The sequence below is a fragment of the Elephantulus edwardii genome, unplaced genomic scaffold (genome assembly GCF_000299155.1).
Source record: "Elephantulus edwardii isolate Elephantulus edwardi_28Jun2011 unplaced genomic scaffold, EleEdw1.0 scaffold00048, whole genome shotgun sequence".
NCBI lineage: Eukaryota > Metazoa > Chordata > Mammalia > Macroscelidea > Macroscelididae > Elephantulus > Elephantulus edwardii.
Genome location: NW_006399798.1, coordinates 14,222,134 through 14,237,588, shown reverse-complemented (window position 1 = coordinate 14,237,588; position 15,455 = coordinate 14,222,134). Strand labels below are relative to the sequence as shown.

General features: G+C 49.1%; 1 protein-coding gene across 1 annotated transcript in view; it reads right to left on the bottom strand.

Annotated features, from left to right (window-relative positions):
- Positions 1–15,455, bottom strand: part of RGS9 (regulator of G-protein signaling 9) — an 83,370-nt gene that overhangs the window by 6,458 nt on the left and 61,457 nt on the right. Inside the window, exons 13-17 of the mRNA XM_006886261.1 lie at positions 13,739–13,854; positions 10,430–10,517; positions 8,650–8,788; positions 7,166–7,251; positions 4,244–4,361 (exon numbers count right to left, since the gene is read on the bottom strand). Of these exons, the coding sequence (XP_006886323.1) occupies positions 4,244–4,361; positions 7,166–7,251; positions 8,650–8,788; positions 10,430–10,517; positions 13,739–13,854 (547 nt within the window). The remainder of the gene's footprint in view (positions 1–4,243; positions 4,362–7,165; positions 7,252–8,649; positions 8,789–10,429; positions 10,518–13,738; positions 13,855–15,455) is intronic.

Below are 15,455 nucleotides of genomic sequence, written 5' to 3'. Positions count from 1 at the left end.
CGACGGTGGGGGCACCTGTGACCACCCCGGACACACGACGGTGGGGGCACCTGTGACCACCCCGGACACACGACGGTGGGGGCACCTGTGACCACGCTGGACACACGACGGTGGGGGCACCTGTGACCACCCTGGACACATGCTTCCCGGGAGCAGACCAGGGAGGAGAAGGCAGCATTCTGGGTGGCATGCAGTATACGGGGTGCTTCCCGCCAGTCCCCGCTCTCCCTTCTCCCATTGGCCCTGCACCTTCATTCAGCCCCGAGAAATTTGGCTTCTACACTCCTTACGTCACAGAAACCATGCAAAGATCACCAGTGATTTCCTCTCTTCTAAATGCAGTTGGCTGGCTTAGTCCTCATTCGCTAACAACTCCTACAACGTGTGTGTGTGTGTGTGTGTGTGTGTGTGTGTGTACCTCTGGGATATTGCAGTGCCGCTTCTTGCCACTAGGCCACTAGAACTCGCCTCAACTCCTACAACCTTTGACATTTCATTACTCAGGACAGGAAGAGCTATGTTTCCATGACTCCTCTTGGACCTCCTCCTCTCGTCTAGGGAACATTGTTCACGGAAGTACAATGGGAGGGGCCAGATGGCTTTCCCCACCTTGTGGTGGTGCTGGTGCCAGAAGTGCGCACACCAGAGTCACCACACTAGGGGAAGGGAAAGACAAGGTTGCTCACCAGGCTCTGGATAGTACATTGGCCAAGACCAGTCACATGGCCCTAATCTAGCAGCACAGGAGTCTGGGAAACGGGATGGTATGTACAGAATAGTAATGAACTTCAACCGTCTTCACCACCATATTGTCAGTTCCTCCATCACTTCTTCAGAGAGACCCTTAACAGCTGTCCCTCTCCACCCTTCGTTCTCTGTTCTCTTGAGTCTTTAAATACGGCTTTGCCAGCATTTCACTTAGCCCTCTCTTGCCCTGTCTCCCTTTCCTCCTTTGAGTTCTTGACCACCCTCACAGCGTCCACATCCACTTCCTGGTGAATGGACCCATCTGAAGGAATTCCCTTTCCAGAATTTGAAAACAATCTAGAATCGCATTTTCAACTGGGGGCCGGAGATGGAGTGAGAATCACAGTCAAGAACTCGAGCGTTTTGTTTCATCACACAACTGAACCCTAAGATCAGTCTGTCTCCTCTTCCTTTTCTTGACTTGCTAGTTGTCAATAGAGAATGACGTCTGTTGTTTACACACTTGTTTCTGCCACTAGATTGTGGCATCTTCATGTGCCTGGTATTAGGTACGTGTTTCATAAAAACATGGAAAAACCTATCGTATGCCAGACACATACTCGGGACGTACAGGAAGAACTAGGTGATGGGAGGCTGAACAAAAGATTAATTAGTAAATATAATACAAAATGTATTCACCATTCACCACCATTTTCCTAGGTATATGATCTCAGCTCACGTGGGATGGAAGGAAGGGAGAGCAACTATTCTCTGGCTTCACGCTTCCCAAATTTCCTCGCTAAAGTAGGCCAAACAGCAGGAAAGCTGAGTAAACAGGCTCCCCCAGGAATCTGAAGACCAAGCCTGAACCTGCCACAGCCAAGCACACAATGTCTTTGATGTCTCAAATTTTATCGTAAAAAATTCATGGGCATTTTGCATTCTATTTCATAATATATTCATGATTATTTTAGCATGAACTTTAAAAAAATTACCTAACTTTCCTCCCATTCCAATTCTTCAAGTGAAAGTGATGCCATGGGCTGGGTGCTCTGCAGAATTCATAAAGTCCATTTGAGAAGGGTGCGTCTCACCCTAAGCCTCTCGGGCTTTTTATAAATGAAGAAGCTGAAAGATTCAGTGACTTTCTCAAGAAAATATGACCAGGGGTAGGGCCAGGCCAAGTAGACCTTATCCAAATCCAGGGTACCTTCTACTCATTCTTTCATTCATGAATACAGATAATACACGTTTATGGAGAACTTGCCAGATATCAGGCATTAGACTGAAGAGTGAGGTTCATGGAAACTTGCTTCATGCCACTGGGTCTACAATGGCTCTCATAATCTGAAATATCTGCTCGTTGTACCTTCCAGAGTTGAGGGACTTCAACATTCTTCAAAGGAGGGATGAACGTATTCTTTATAAACTAGTCTCGGGCTATACTGAAATTCAGGAAATTAAGCTTCCATATTTGGGGTTGGCATCATTTTTATAACATGAAGTCAATGGCCACAGATTCCTTAGACTAGTCTTCCAGTCCTCAAGGACCTGGTGCCTGTCCACCTCTCTAACTTCATCTTGTACCTCAGTCTAATCCTTTATCAGGTTCCATCCAACTGGTCTATCCGTTCACTCTGCAAGCTCTCTCGCCCTTGTGCCTACACCCCCTCTGTCTGTTTGGCTCTCCTTACCTCACCCACATTCTTCACACAGTCCACTTTCTCACCTCCTCAGAGAGAGCTCCTTAACCTATCTATTCTCCTCCCCTAAACCTCCCTGTTACAGCATGCTACTCATATTCTTCTAGCACTTTCCACAGGTTTTGTCACACATGTGTTTGTGTTGCCAACTGCCACAATGGCCAAGCTCTTCACACTTCCTCGTCCTTTGTATATAACTTTGCCATTACTCACGCTAAAGAGATGGAGACCAGTTTCCTATCCCTTAAATCTAGGGTATCTCTGTGATTCTTCCCATAAAACAATATGGAAGAGACACATTCCAAGCCTAGACCTCAAGAAGCCATGTGTTTCCACTTGCTCTCTTGTAATTCTACCACGGCCATGGAAGTGTGGCCAGGCCACCTTGTCAGGGACAAGAGACACACAAGATACAATAGAACTGTCACACTTACTTGAACCTCCACCACCACAGAGCAGTCACTAGGGGCCAGCCCCCAGGCGTGTGAGTGAGCCCAGCCAAGACCAACAGAGACTCCAACTTGATGCTATAGCTACAAACAACAATGCTTCTTGTGTGACACTGTTGTTTCCTAGTTGGTTTTAGTTGTTGTCATTATACAGCAGCAGCCGGCTGGTTCAGTTGGCTAGATTGTCACCTGGACATCCTTGACTCTAAACTCTACAAGGACAGAGACTGTGTCTGTAGTATTTCCCATTCCCTGGCTCATAGCCGGTGCTAAATATGTGTGAACAATGCACGGCTCTGTGTGAACAATGCATGGCTCTCCCTGCTGAGACAGGTTGATTTTTTTTGGCTCAATTCCCTGTTCTATCTCTATACACAATTTTGTGGGGCTAACTTTGAGAATGACTTTGCAGGTCGACCAAGGTTAAAGTTTGTACTCTCCTCTCCCTCTACTTCTGCTTTGTAAGGGCTCATCCCTGGGCTGCAGGTGCTGAAGAGGAGAGTACCAACATCTAGGGAACACTGAAGAAAGGAAACATCACCAACAAAGCACTGGCAAAGAGGGAACATCTCCATGTCTAACTCATGTCGAAAATGTCACTGATGCCTACTGCTTCTTCTGAATCTTCTCAATGAAGACATCAATGCCTATGGGCTGTCCCTTACAGGACTGTTAATTCTGACCACTATGGAGGTTTTACACCTGAGTTCTTCACTTCTACCAGCTGCATAAGGGTTAGGGAGGAAAGCACGTGAGGGCCCACCGACCATCAGTGGGTGTCACTAAAACCAAGCTCAACAGTAGCAATGTCTTAGCAAGGACAGCAGGGATCAGAGAAAATGCAGCTGTAGGGAGCCCCACGGACTCCTCCTTGGAAGGATCTCAAAAATTCTCCTAGAATCGGAGTCTAAATCAGACACATTGAGATGAGGAGTTACATCAAATTAGTCTAAACAAACATTCCTTGGAGTCGAAGGAATGCCTTCCTTGGAAATTCCAAGTCAAGTTCTGGTATGCAAACCAATCTATTTCCACTATGGTTCTATAAGAACTCCCTAAAACAAAAACAGACCCACGACCAACTGAGCCAGGTACCACCCTATTCCCTCACCACTGACCAGACCCGCCCTTGGTGAGCTAAAGTAGCAGGCCCAGATCTAGCCGGTGTAGGATTGGGAAGAAGTTGATCCCAGAAGTGGGGGCAAGATGTTAGAGAACACAGGATAAGCCTGCCGGCCTCATGGCCCCACCAACAGGGACTGGGGAATGGACTCCCCCAGCCTCCGACCCATCCTGTCTCTGCCTCGCGTCTGTGCTCACGCCCACCCCCACCCGGGGCTTGGAGGTTTATTTTGGAGGCAGCTCCTTTCTGAGTTGGCTCCTCCGGTCCAGCTTGCTCATGACCTGGGTGATGTCCACAGTGTTGGCTGCCTCCTTCGCCTTGGCTTCTTCTTCCAGCTGCCGCAGGATGACGGGGCTTGGGCTGGAGCGCAGATGACGCCGCATAAACGGGAGGGTGGCGCTGGAAGGAAGGACAGGACTGATGGTCAGTGGGGGGACCGATGGAAGGACAGGACTGATGGTCAGCGGGGGGACCGATGGAAGGACAGGACAGATGGTCAGCGGGGGGACCGATGGAAGGACAGGACAGATGGTCAGTGGGGGGCTCAGTGGAAGGACAGGACTGATGGTCAGCGGGGGGACTGATGGAAGGACAGGACTGATGGTCAGCGGGGGGACTGATGGAAGGACAGGACTGATGGTCAGCGGGAGGACCAATGCTTGCTCAACAGCTCAGTGACTCCTGGTGAGGCAGGGCTGGGAGGACAGACCCCAAACTGTTCCTTTATTCACCAGGAGAGCCTCAAGTGGGCCCCTCTAATGCTCATGTCCAGCCCTGGCTCTGTGCCCTATCTGGAGAAAGTGGCCACAGTGAATACCAATGGCCATTAGATTTTTCCATGAGGTTAGGTAGAACGCCCGCAGTGCTACAGATGATGATGCCCTCAGTCAGCCGTTAACCAAAAGGGATGGGGGTCTGAGGCACCTCAGAAGAACAGCCTGACAAGCTACTTCTGAAAACTGTGGCGCACAATTCCCCTCTGACACACGCAGGTCGCCCTGAGCTGGAATCTTCTCAACTGGGTCCGGTTACTAGCAGGTTAGGTTAGGACTCTCCTGGGGGTGAGGTGCAGACATACCTCCTGCGGTATTTAGAGAGCAACAAGGACAGACGGGATGGAGAATCGTGTTTTGGGAGCCTGGGATTCTTGTCTCAGGACAGAGCTGGAACCTTTATCTCTAAAGCTTCAGAAGGAAGGGTCCCTTCAGAGAGAAGGACCTGAAGGAGGGTGGTGGCTGGACTAGACCCCGCTCACCCGGCCCCTGGATGGGGCACAACCTCTGGCTGGAAACAAACACAGGTTCCTGGGTCCGTCTTCTCCCTACCACGGCCGTGGAAGGAAGTTCTGGGTGTCTAAGTTTCACAGAGGGTGTCGACAGCACAACCCCTCACTTTTGAGGGTACCACAGGCTTGATAAACAAGCAGCAACAGCAGACTGAGGACCCTGGACCGACACCAGATCTGCGGACAAGGTAACCGCTGCCATCAAGTTGGCCACTCACAGTGACCCTGTAGGACACAGTGGACCTGCCCCCGGGGTTTCCCGGACTGTGAACCTTTTCCGGAAGCAGACTGCCGCCATATTTCTCCCAGGGAGCAGATGCTGGACTCAAACTGCCAACCTTTCATTTGTTGTTGTTGTTGTGTACCGTAAAGTTGGAACCAAACCATAGCTGACCCTCTGGTGGGTTTTCAGAGGCAGTAAATCACACAGGAGGAGACTGTCCATCCTTCTCCCATGGAGCAGCTGGTGGCCTCGAACCACAGTGCCTTCAAGATTGCAGTGCAGCTTCTTGACACTAGGCCACCAGAGCTAGCCCCATATTTAATCCACTGTCCCACCATGGCCCCTTTCATACTTCATAAGCCCCCTAGAACTTCCAGGGAATGAGAAAGGTTCCCCGCCAGCACCAAAGTACTTGGTCACTCACCAGTCCCACCAAGAGGGAGCTTGGAGCTCGAGTTTACCTTTCCTGGAAAAGTTAGATTTTACACATCATCTTACATCTGCGGGTCAGGGAACAAGCTCATCCCCACTGACATCTGGGAGGTCCACCCCCAAGCGACACCAGTAACAGACTGTAATGTCCCCCACCAGAGGTGAGCATTCCTCCAGGGTCCATGGCCACAGCAGGTGGGAAGACCCCCTCTGAACGCCCACATGGCCTATCTGGACAGGGAAGGACCAGCCTGACCAGCCTCTCTTTCCTGTACCTCCTCTTTGCATTGGGGGTCGGGAGTGGTTGGGGCTCTTCCTTGTAGCAGAAGGGAGACACTTCCAAGTCCAGATCTTCTAGAACGTGCTCAGAAAGCCTGCTTTTTTCTCCTTTTTTGTAACAGGACAGTTATCCTCAAGGATAAAACCAAATTGAGCTTTTTATTTTTTTAATTTTTAAGACCCTTTGATAAAGGCTCTGGTCCAACCATCCTCTCCCTAACTTAATTGGAGACGCTGTAAACAGGGCCGAGAGACCAGGACACACGGCAGTGCCATGAGGACAGTCCCCTGTCTCTGTTCTTTCTGTCCTCGGCTTACTCTCATGGCCCTTCCATCCCCATGGAGTCTGGGCTTGTTGGTTCTTTTCCCAAAAGGAGTTCAAGCTGCCCCTCAGAACACAATATTATCTCAGCAACTCTGAAAAAAATGAGATGACCCATCTCTCCAGTGAGGAGAGAGAGGGGGCCAGTCACCAGCCTCGCTGGAACAGGGACGGGGAGGCAGCGAGGACTGAGTCTCTGGGACACCCCTGCCCATTTCCCCCAGCCGCCTGGCATTTCCCCTTGGGGTGCCATCTGCTCCTCTCCGGAAGGCTCCTCCGGGTCATTACAGAGATGCAGGGATGGAATGAAATCAATTTCTATGTTTCCGCTGGAAGTAGAGAAGGGAAGCAATTAACAGCCAATGAGATGTTTGCCTTGGCGATAAGAGTAATTATCCATCTGCTTATCCAAAGGCTTTCAAACGAGCATCAGAGAAAGGAAAGTCATTGGCAGACGTGACTCAGGAAGCCTTGCTGGCGGATTTGGGGGCATTGTGAAGCAAATGAGGCAGACATTTCCCAAGCAAGCAATCCCACCCAGTGCCCCCAGAGAGATTTTAATCAGCAAAGATCTCAATGATGGTCATTTGAATGAATACAACCCACCCCCGCTTTGTTGACCAGCCAGCAGACAGCCCATAATTACAGACCACACCACTTGCCTTTTCTTGGTGGTTTCTTGAGGCTCAATAGCCCTGGCCAGCATTCCTTTATAGATGGGAGATTTTAAGTAGCGAGCATAAGAATCCTAGTGGGAACCAAAGAAAAAAACAATAATTATGAGAGGGAAAGTGTCAAATTAAAGGCAGAAAAGGGAGCTCGTGCTGGGGATGGCATTTATACAGAGCTATAGTAGTCTTGGTACCAGCAGCCAGGAAATTAAAAAGAATTACATTGGGAAAGTCCGCTGTCAGAGACCACTCCAAAGTGCTGAAGAGCAACGATGTCAGCCTGGAGACTAAAGTGCGCCTGACACAGACCATGGTCTTTGTCATTACTTGTTATGCATCAGAGAGCTGGACAATGACTAGGGATGAGAGAGGGAGAACTGATGCCTTTGCGCTGTCTTGCTGGAGGAGAGTACTGAATATACCATGGACTGCTAGGAGAACAAATAAGTTCATCCTGGAGAGGGTGAAGCCAGGCTGCTCCTTGGAGGCAAGGATGCTGAAGCTTTGTCTGACATACTTTGGGCATATTGTAAGGAGGGACAGGTCCTTGGGGAGGGACATCATGCTTGGAAGGGTGGAGGGACAGCGCAGGAGGCGAAGGCCCTCTATGAGGTGGATTGATTCAGTGACTGGGGTAATCGGGATGGGTGTGTCAGAGACAGTGTGATTGGCACAGGACAGAGCAGAGTTTAGGGCTGTTGTACATAAGGTCGCTATGAGTCGCGGGTGACTTGACAGCACATAACAACAACAACAGCACAGTAGCCAATCACTAGCCTCTTAGCAAGGAGACTTAGTCTCACCCTCGAATTCCTTAGAAACACATATTCTTGCGCCCACCTGCTGAACCCAAAACTATCTGCTCTTGGTGGGGCAGACAGCTAAGCCCTGAATGGTAAGCCCACCCAGAAGAACCTAAAAAAACACAACCCTGTAACATGGACTCAAACAAAGATGGGGCCATGCTGACCATGGGGTCACCACAAGCTGGCATCAGCAACTACCATTCACAACTATCCCCAAAAATCCCATGGCCATGGCTTTGATCTGGATCCTAATGACCCTGACTGGACAGAGAACGCCCCCCAGGGTTTCCAAGGCTGCCATCTTTAGGGAAGCACACTGTCCGTCTTTCTCCCCAGCAGTATCCGTTGGATTGGAACTGCTGACCATACAGTCAGCAATCAAGTGCTTAGCTTCCGTGCCACCATTATGACTACTCCCTGCACCATCACTGCAGGGAGAATGGAAGTGCTGTCCACAGGTGGTCCTCCCCGGCCCGAGAGCCACAGGGCTCCGGGAGGTGCCAGCCTCATAGATGGTGACACAGGTCACACACAGTTCTGTGTCCCAGCACAGAAAAGAGACAGCCAGATGCCACTTTTTTGTTATTCTGAATCTATAGAAGTTCCCAGGCCGCTGGGAAGGGAAAGGCCTCCTGACACACAGGTATGCTCAGCACAGCTTCGACCTACCTTCTTCATGAGCATATAGATGTGGGTCTGTGCCGCATCCAGCACGTAGCGGTGGGGGTGCCTCAGCCCCTTCACCGTGATGTCCATGGTCTTCCCATCTATATTTATCCAGCGCCTCGCCCCTGGGGCCAGGAACAGCCTGGGGCGGAAGATAATAGTAAGGGCAGCTAAACCCAAGTTGGTTAATAAGGACGTTTTAATCGCTTGGTAGCCAGGGCCCAGGTAACCAATGTTAGGTTCCTTCTCAGGAGACATAAGAGATTTTGCAAATGGTATGTTTGACTGTTAACCAGAAGGTTCAAGGTTCGAGTCCACCGAGAGGTGCCTCAGAAGAAAGACCTGGCAACTTACTATGAACACATGTGGAATCACCATAAGTCTTAGTTGACTCAATGACAATTAGCAGTGGTGGTAAAAAGTCTACAAGATGTCAAATAGCTTTTCTTAAAAGCAAGAAAGCAGCCGTGCTAATATTGAGGGGGTGTGGAGGCGGTGGGAAAGAAAGAGAGGGAGAATTTTCATTTTGATGCTCTCAACATATAGGACAAAGTGTGAAGAGGTGAGGTAATCCCAGCATGGAAACAGATACACAACTCATTGTCATAGCATCAGAACTGACTCATAAGCTGCCTCCAGTGGGTTTTCAGAGGATATAAATTGCACAAGAGGAGACTGCACATCTTTCTCCCATGGAACAGTTGTTAGATTTGAACTGCCTAACTAAGGGTTGACAGTGAAACTTCTTTTATCATTAGGCCATCTGAGTTCCCTACAGCCAAACGACATGGTGAAAACTCCAGCCTACTACCTTCAGGTCCCCACTTACCCAAGGTCCAGCCCCCCCACCTCCGACTTTGTACTAGGCTAGCACAACTCCAGACAGGTGTTCCAGGTCTCCACTTCTCCTTGGACCCACCCAGGTCCGAGTCCAAGGACACGTAGTGACAGGTCTGAAATACTAACGTGGGAGGCGTGTCATCATCCCAACACGTGCAAGTTCACGCGTCCAGGCCAACGCCCCCAAGTAGAACCAGCCCCCTTCCCGAATCCTTGCCTCTCCTGAGATGCCAGCCACTTGGAAACTCCTGGTATTTTCAGTTCTGACTTCCTGGAGATTCAAAATAGTCACATGGGTACTTTCCCACCCTCCAAAGACAAACACAAAACTTTGGAGAATTCATAAGGAGATTTGCGTAACCAGGGAGCCCAAACAGGAAGGAAGGTGAAGCAGACATGGAGGCAACACGCTCCCTGCAGCAGACTTCTGGATTGGGATGTGTGTGTGTGTGTGCGCGCGTGTGTGTGTGTGTGTGTGTGTGTGTGTGTGTGTCTTTGTGAATAGGGGAGTCTGGCATCTGTTATGCTGGGGAAGCAAGTCTGGGGATCATCTGGGGCCCACAGAGTCCCCTTCACCCCTTCTCTCTAGCTGGGCTAAGCCCCCACCTTGGGGCAGGAGGTGGTCACATTTTGCAAGAGAGCACAGGAGACGCTATGCAGGAGAGCAGGTGAGAATACAAGCTCTTCCTTCAATGTGTGAACAGGGTTGGTCCAACACGGAGCATTGCACAAAGACCATCAAAAGGCCATGTCTCACCAGGCTTTCTTCAGAGGAAACCCCCAAACCTTCCCAAAGCAGGTTTTTCTAGCCTGGCCAGCCAATGACCAGGGCTGCAAATCCTCAGCTGACCACCCAGGAATGGTAACCCCACCTCCACCTCCACCCTCAGACAAAACCAAGAGGGCAGAAGGGGCAGCTCCCAGCCAGCTGGCAGATCCTCACTTGTAGATCTCCTCGGCCTTCTCCTTGACCTTGGACTGATCTCCGTACTTGAGGTCCTCGCAGGCTTCCCAGAAGCCCAGATTCTCCCCTGCACAGGGAAGGAGGGGTCCACACAGATGAACGCCAGACAGGAAACACGTGGGGAGAAGAAAAGAGGAAATACAAGGGTCAGCTAGGGCAGGTCCGATTCCCCGGCCAGGGAAATACTGTTCCTTCTGTAAAAACCCCCCAATAAACAGATGGAAGTTAGACAAGATACTGGTCGAGAACAGGAACCACAAGATTGAGGGGAAGTGACGTGTATGTCAGACTCGAGCAAGCTGGGCAATTCCAAACCAGCTGGCATCCTTCCATAACGCCATAAAGGCGCTTCCACTTCACCATGAACTTCAGGGTGTTCACACAGATGAGATCCCTGGTGTGAGCCAGCAGCCAGCACGTCAAGTGCTGTCACCTTGTGCAAAGAAGTGCAGTGCAGGTCACCTTGTCCACAGCAGAAGACATTTGTTTGTTTGTTTGTTTGCTTCGGGTTAAAATGAAACCAAGACCTTCTGCACAGACCAAACTACAGGGACAGAAGGTACACTACGGTGGCCTCAGCTACGGGTCAGAGACAGACGCAGAGTTCTTCTGAGGGTGATTAAAACGTTCGGGACTGAGGATGTACAAGGTTGCCCAACTTTGTGACTGTATCAAAAACCACTCAACTATATACTTGGGAGGAGGGGTTGCATAACAATGAAAGAATTTTTCTTTTACTTTCCAAGGAAAAGAGTGAACTGGGGGAGGCAGGGAGAAAAGTGCAACAATGAATGAATAGAAATTCAAAGTCTCTGTAAACTTTCATTAAAATTAATAATTTAAAAGGGGGGAAATCATTGATTTCTTCATACGAGAATTATATCTTACACATGAAAGGAAATGCTTTTACATTTTCAATGATATTGTTAAGCTGGTGATTTACTTGCCTTGTTCATACCCAAAATTATGTCCCTGGTTTATTAAAGAACATGTGAGTGGGACCCAGAGTCCCTAGGTGGTGCGAAGGGTTAATACATTTGGCTACTAACCAAAAGACTGTAGGTTCAAGTCTACCCAGAGGCACTTTCAAAGAAAGCCTGTTGGTCTACTCCTGAAAACCAGCCATTGAAAATCCTGTGGTGCACAGTTCTACTCTGACACACACGGGGTCACCCCTACTTGGAGTGAATTTATTTGCAACTGCTGAGGACAGAAGGAGAATTGATGCCTTTGAACTGTGGTGCTGGAGAAGAGTATTGAACGTACCATGGACTGCCAAGAAAACAAACAGATTCATCCTGGAGAGGGTTAAACCAGGCTGCTCCTTGGAGGCAAGGATTCTGGGGCTTTGCCTGACATACTTTGGACATGTGGTAAGGAGAGACAGGTCTTTAGAGAGGGACATGATGCTGGGTAGAGTGGAGGGACAGGGGAAGACCCTCTATGAGGTGGATTGATTCAGTGACTGGGGTAATCGGGATGGGAGTGTCAGATACAGTGCGATTGGCACAGGATAGATCAGGGTTTAGGGCTGTTGTACATAGGGTCGCTATGAGTCGCAAACGACTCCACGGCACATAACAACAACAACAAACAGCTTGTCACTAAGGTGACAAACACAGGCTGCAGTTTACCACTTGGACACTAGATGGCAATCTATCCATTTGTAGCTCATTCTGTTCCATCCTCTCTTCTGGGTCTTGTTCTATGGTGGCAATTAGGCTTCACTAGGGAGGAGGATTTTCAACAATCCATGTCATAATGTAATACTGTGCTGCAAGCGGTCAAACTAGCTAATGGAATGTCAAGCAGAATCCGTTTCAGAAGCAACCCCACAGAAAAGGTAGGTCTAGGTCAATAAGTTGGCTTGAACATCAAGGCTTAAAACTCTATGTTCCCCGAGTTTGGGGAGTTCGTGGAGAAGCGAACACATTGCATAAAGGTAACTCTTTCAGCGACAATGGTGAAGTCAATCAAACGTGCAGCCTCATGAACCTAGTCTTATTTGACCTCCTGGTTTGGGGTTCACATTCAGAAATGCCCTTAATAATGAGACATCCAGAGTTGGAATATAAAATGTGATCTGACACATATATTATGAGTCTCACATCCCCAAGGTCCTGGAAGAAATCAGGGTTAAAATAAAGACAGCACACAAAAATGTGCTTACGTGCTTATAGGATAAAGTTAGAATAGCTCCAACGTCCATCAGCTAATGAGTTAATAAGTCGTGAGAGAGCCGCATAGAGGGAGAAAGGTGGGCAGTCTCCTCCCGTGGGATTTACAACCTCTGAAACCCTGCTGGGGGTCTGGTATGTGTCGGTCCCGACATGACAGCAATGAGTAAGCGGGTGAGTGACAGCCAAGCATGGCTTCCTGGGTCTGTATCTATAGAAAGGGAACGGGGTTTGGGGGCTTTTCTTTATCTACGGCTTGCTAAAAATCAAAATAATAGGCTACAGCAGTGGCTCTTGAATAACCTATGGCACTTTCAAAACCTCAACTCCAGCCCCTGAAACCCACTGCCCCTGAGTGGATGCGGACTCATATCACCCCAGAAGACAGAGCAGACTCGGGACCTCATCAGGGTCCTGAGGTCGCAGGTCCTCACAGAGGCAAGCGGCCTCATCTGCCTCTGGCGGAGCAGCTCATGGGCTGAGCGGCTGACCCTTGGATTAGCAGTCCTGATGGTTAAACTACTGCGCCACCACCTGTGCTCCTCGCTCCAATCCCAGATCAATTCACTAAAGACCTCGGGGCGGGCAGGCAAACACTTGTTTTTAAAAAATTCCCAAAAGAACACCCCTGAGCTGAAGGTGATCAGTCTGCGAGGTGAAAGGCGGAGTTTGCCTGCTCCCCACTTCTGAGGATTTGCACTGGGGGGAAAGGGGGCACAGGAGTGGTGAGTGCTCTCTGCTGGTAGTCTGAGGACCAAGCTGATACTCTGCTCTGGATTTCCAGGAGGAGATTGTCCATCCCTCTCCTGGTGGATTCGAACAGCCAGCCTTTAGGTTAACAGCTTGATATATTCCACACAGTGCCTCTAGGGCTCCTTGCAGAGGAAATGGGGCTTGGGACATGTGAGTAACACCCAAGCACGACTGCAGAGCAGATGTGATTCTCCCCAGCCTGTGGGGGCCCCTGTGAACCCACAAGGATGGGCTCCAGGTCATTAAGTTGGAAGAGGAAGCACCTGCCCAGGAGAGTCAGTGCCAAGCTGTGAGAACAGCTGTACAGAAATCCCCAGACCCACTAGTTAGGAAGATGCATTTCCCAGAAAAGACCCACCGCTGAATTCCTTCTTGAGAAAGTACTGGAAGCTCTGGCGGCCCTTGGGGTCACGGATCAACTCGCTGAAGTTGAAGGCCCAGCATTCCACCCGCATCCTGGTTGGGATTTCCACCCTGCAAGAAGGACAGGTGTAAGTGGAGACATGGGGCTGTGCCAGGTGGGGTGTGGTGGGCTGAGGGAACCCTGCCCTGGTCCTGTGGCGCAGGGCTCACCGACCCTCCCCAGCCCTCCTTAAACCTAGACCTCTAGCTGACATCCACGCAGATATATGCACACCCATGTTTATTGCAGCTTTGTTCACAATAGCAAGGAGTTGGAAACAACCTAAGTGCCCATCAACAAACGAATGGCTAGAGAAGCTATGGTATATTCGCACAATGGAATACTATGCTGCATTAAAAAACAAGGAACTCATGCAATATTATTCAAAATGGTTGACTCTGGAGAACATTATGCTGAGTGAAATATCCCAGTCACAAAAGGACAAATATTACATGATGCCACTGTTGTAGAATGGGACTGTCCTTGGGGTTGGGGAGAGACTGAGTAAGATGGGTTCAATAATGTATACTGCACTGAAACAGAGGAGGGAGAAAACTGTTTAAAAGAGATATATAACTAGGCATTTCTGTCATCACAGGAGACTAGAGCGAGGGCTACATGGTGGAGGGGACCTGGGGGAGGGTTTGTAAAACAATGAAAGAATCTTTTCTTTTACTTTTCCATAATTTTTGGACTCATGTACTTATAACTTGTTAGTCAAATTTGTGTCTTCTAGGTTGCAACACCCCCATGATACATCTTCAAGGATATGAACATGTACGGCCAAGCACAATCAATAAGAGTGCATCTAAATTCCAAAATCAATCTCCATAATAGTCTATGTGTTTCCTACTGCCAAAGGGGCCCTTTAGAGTAGTGAGAGAAGATCTTCACCCTGAAACCCACAGCGTCCCTTTTCAGCAGGAAGTAGCTAAGAGAATACGCCATCCCCTTTTCCTTATGACTCAGGGTGAAGTCTCTCTCAGGGAGGAGTGATAGGGAATGGCAAAGGACACACTGACAAAGAAGATTAATCAGAACTGGCTTTGACAAGCACTGTGGCATTTGGACAAGAACAAACTGGGAGGAGGGTAGAGAGAATAGTGCAACAATGAATGAATGGAAACCCAAAATCTCTGTAAATGTTTATGAAAATTAATAAAATATAATTATAGAAAAAAAACAAATAAAAAAAATAAAATAAAATAAACCTAGACCTCAAGCCAGCACTTGCTGGGGAAACTCAGCAGCACACACGCCCCCTGACCTCCTGTCAACTCAACTGCCACCCGCTAGGCGAGGACAGGGCCTACAGTGGGGTCACACACTGAGTCCCCTTTCCAGCAACACAGATGATAGGGACAGCCATTCAGAACTCACAAACAGAGTGAAGACGGGAGCGGCAGAAATACCCCAACAGGGCTAGGTTTCTGTTCCCTAGTTCTTAATTTAGCTCTAATTAGGTAACAAATGTACAAAGCTATTAAGATGATTTTTTTCAAAAGTAATATATAAACACAGTTACCATTTGACCCATAAATTCCACTCCTAACTATAAACCCAAGAGAAATGAAAAAGGTAGTGGTGGTGGTGGTGCTGGTGCTGGTGGTGGTGCTGGTGGTGGAGGTGGTGCTGGTGGTGGAGGTGGAGGTGGTGCTGGTGGTGGAGGTGG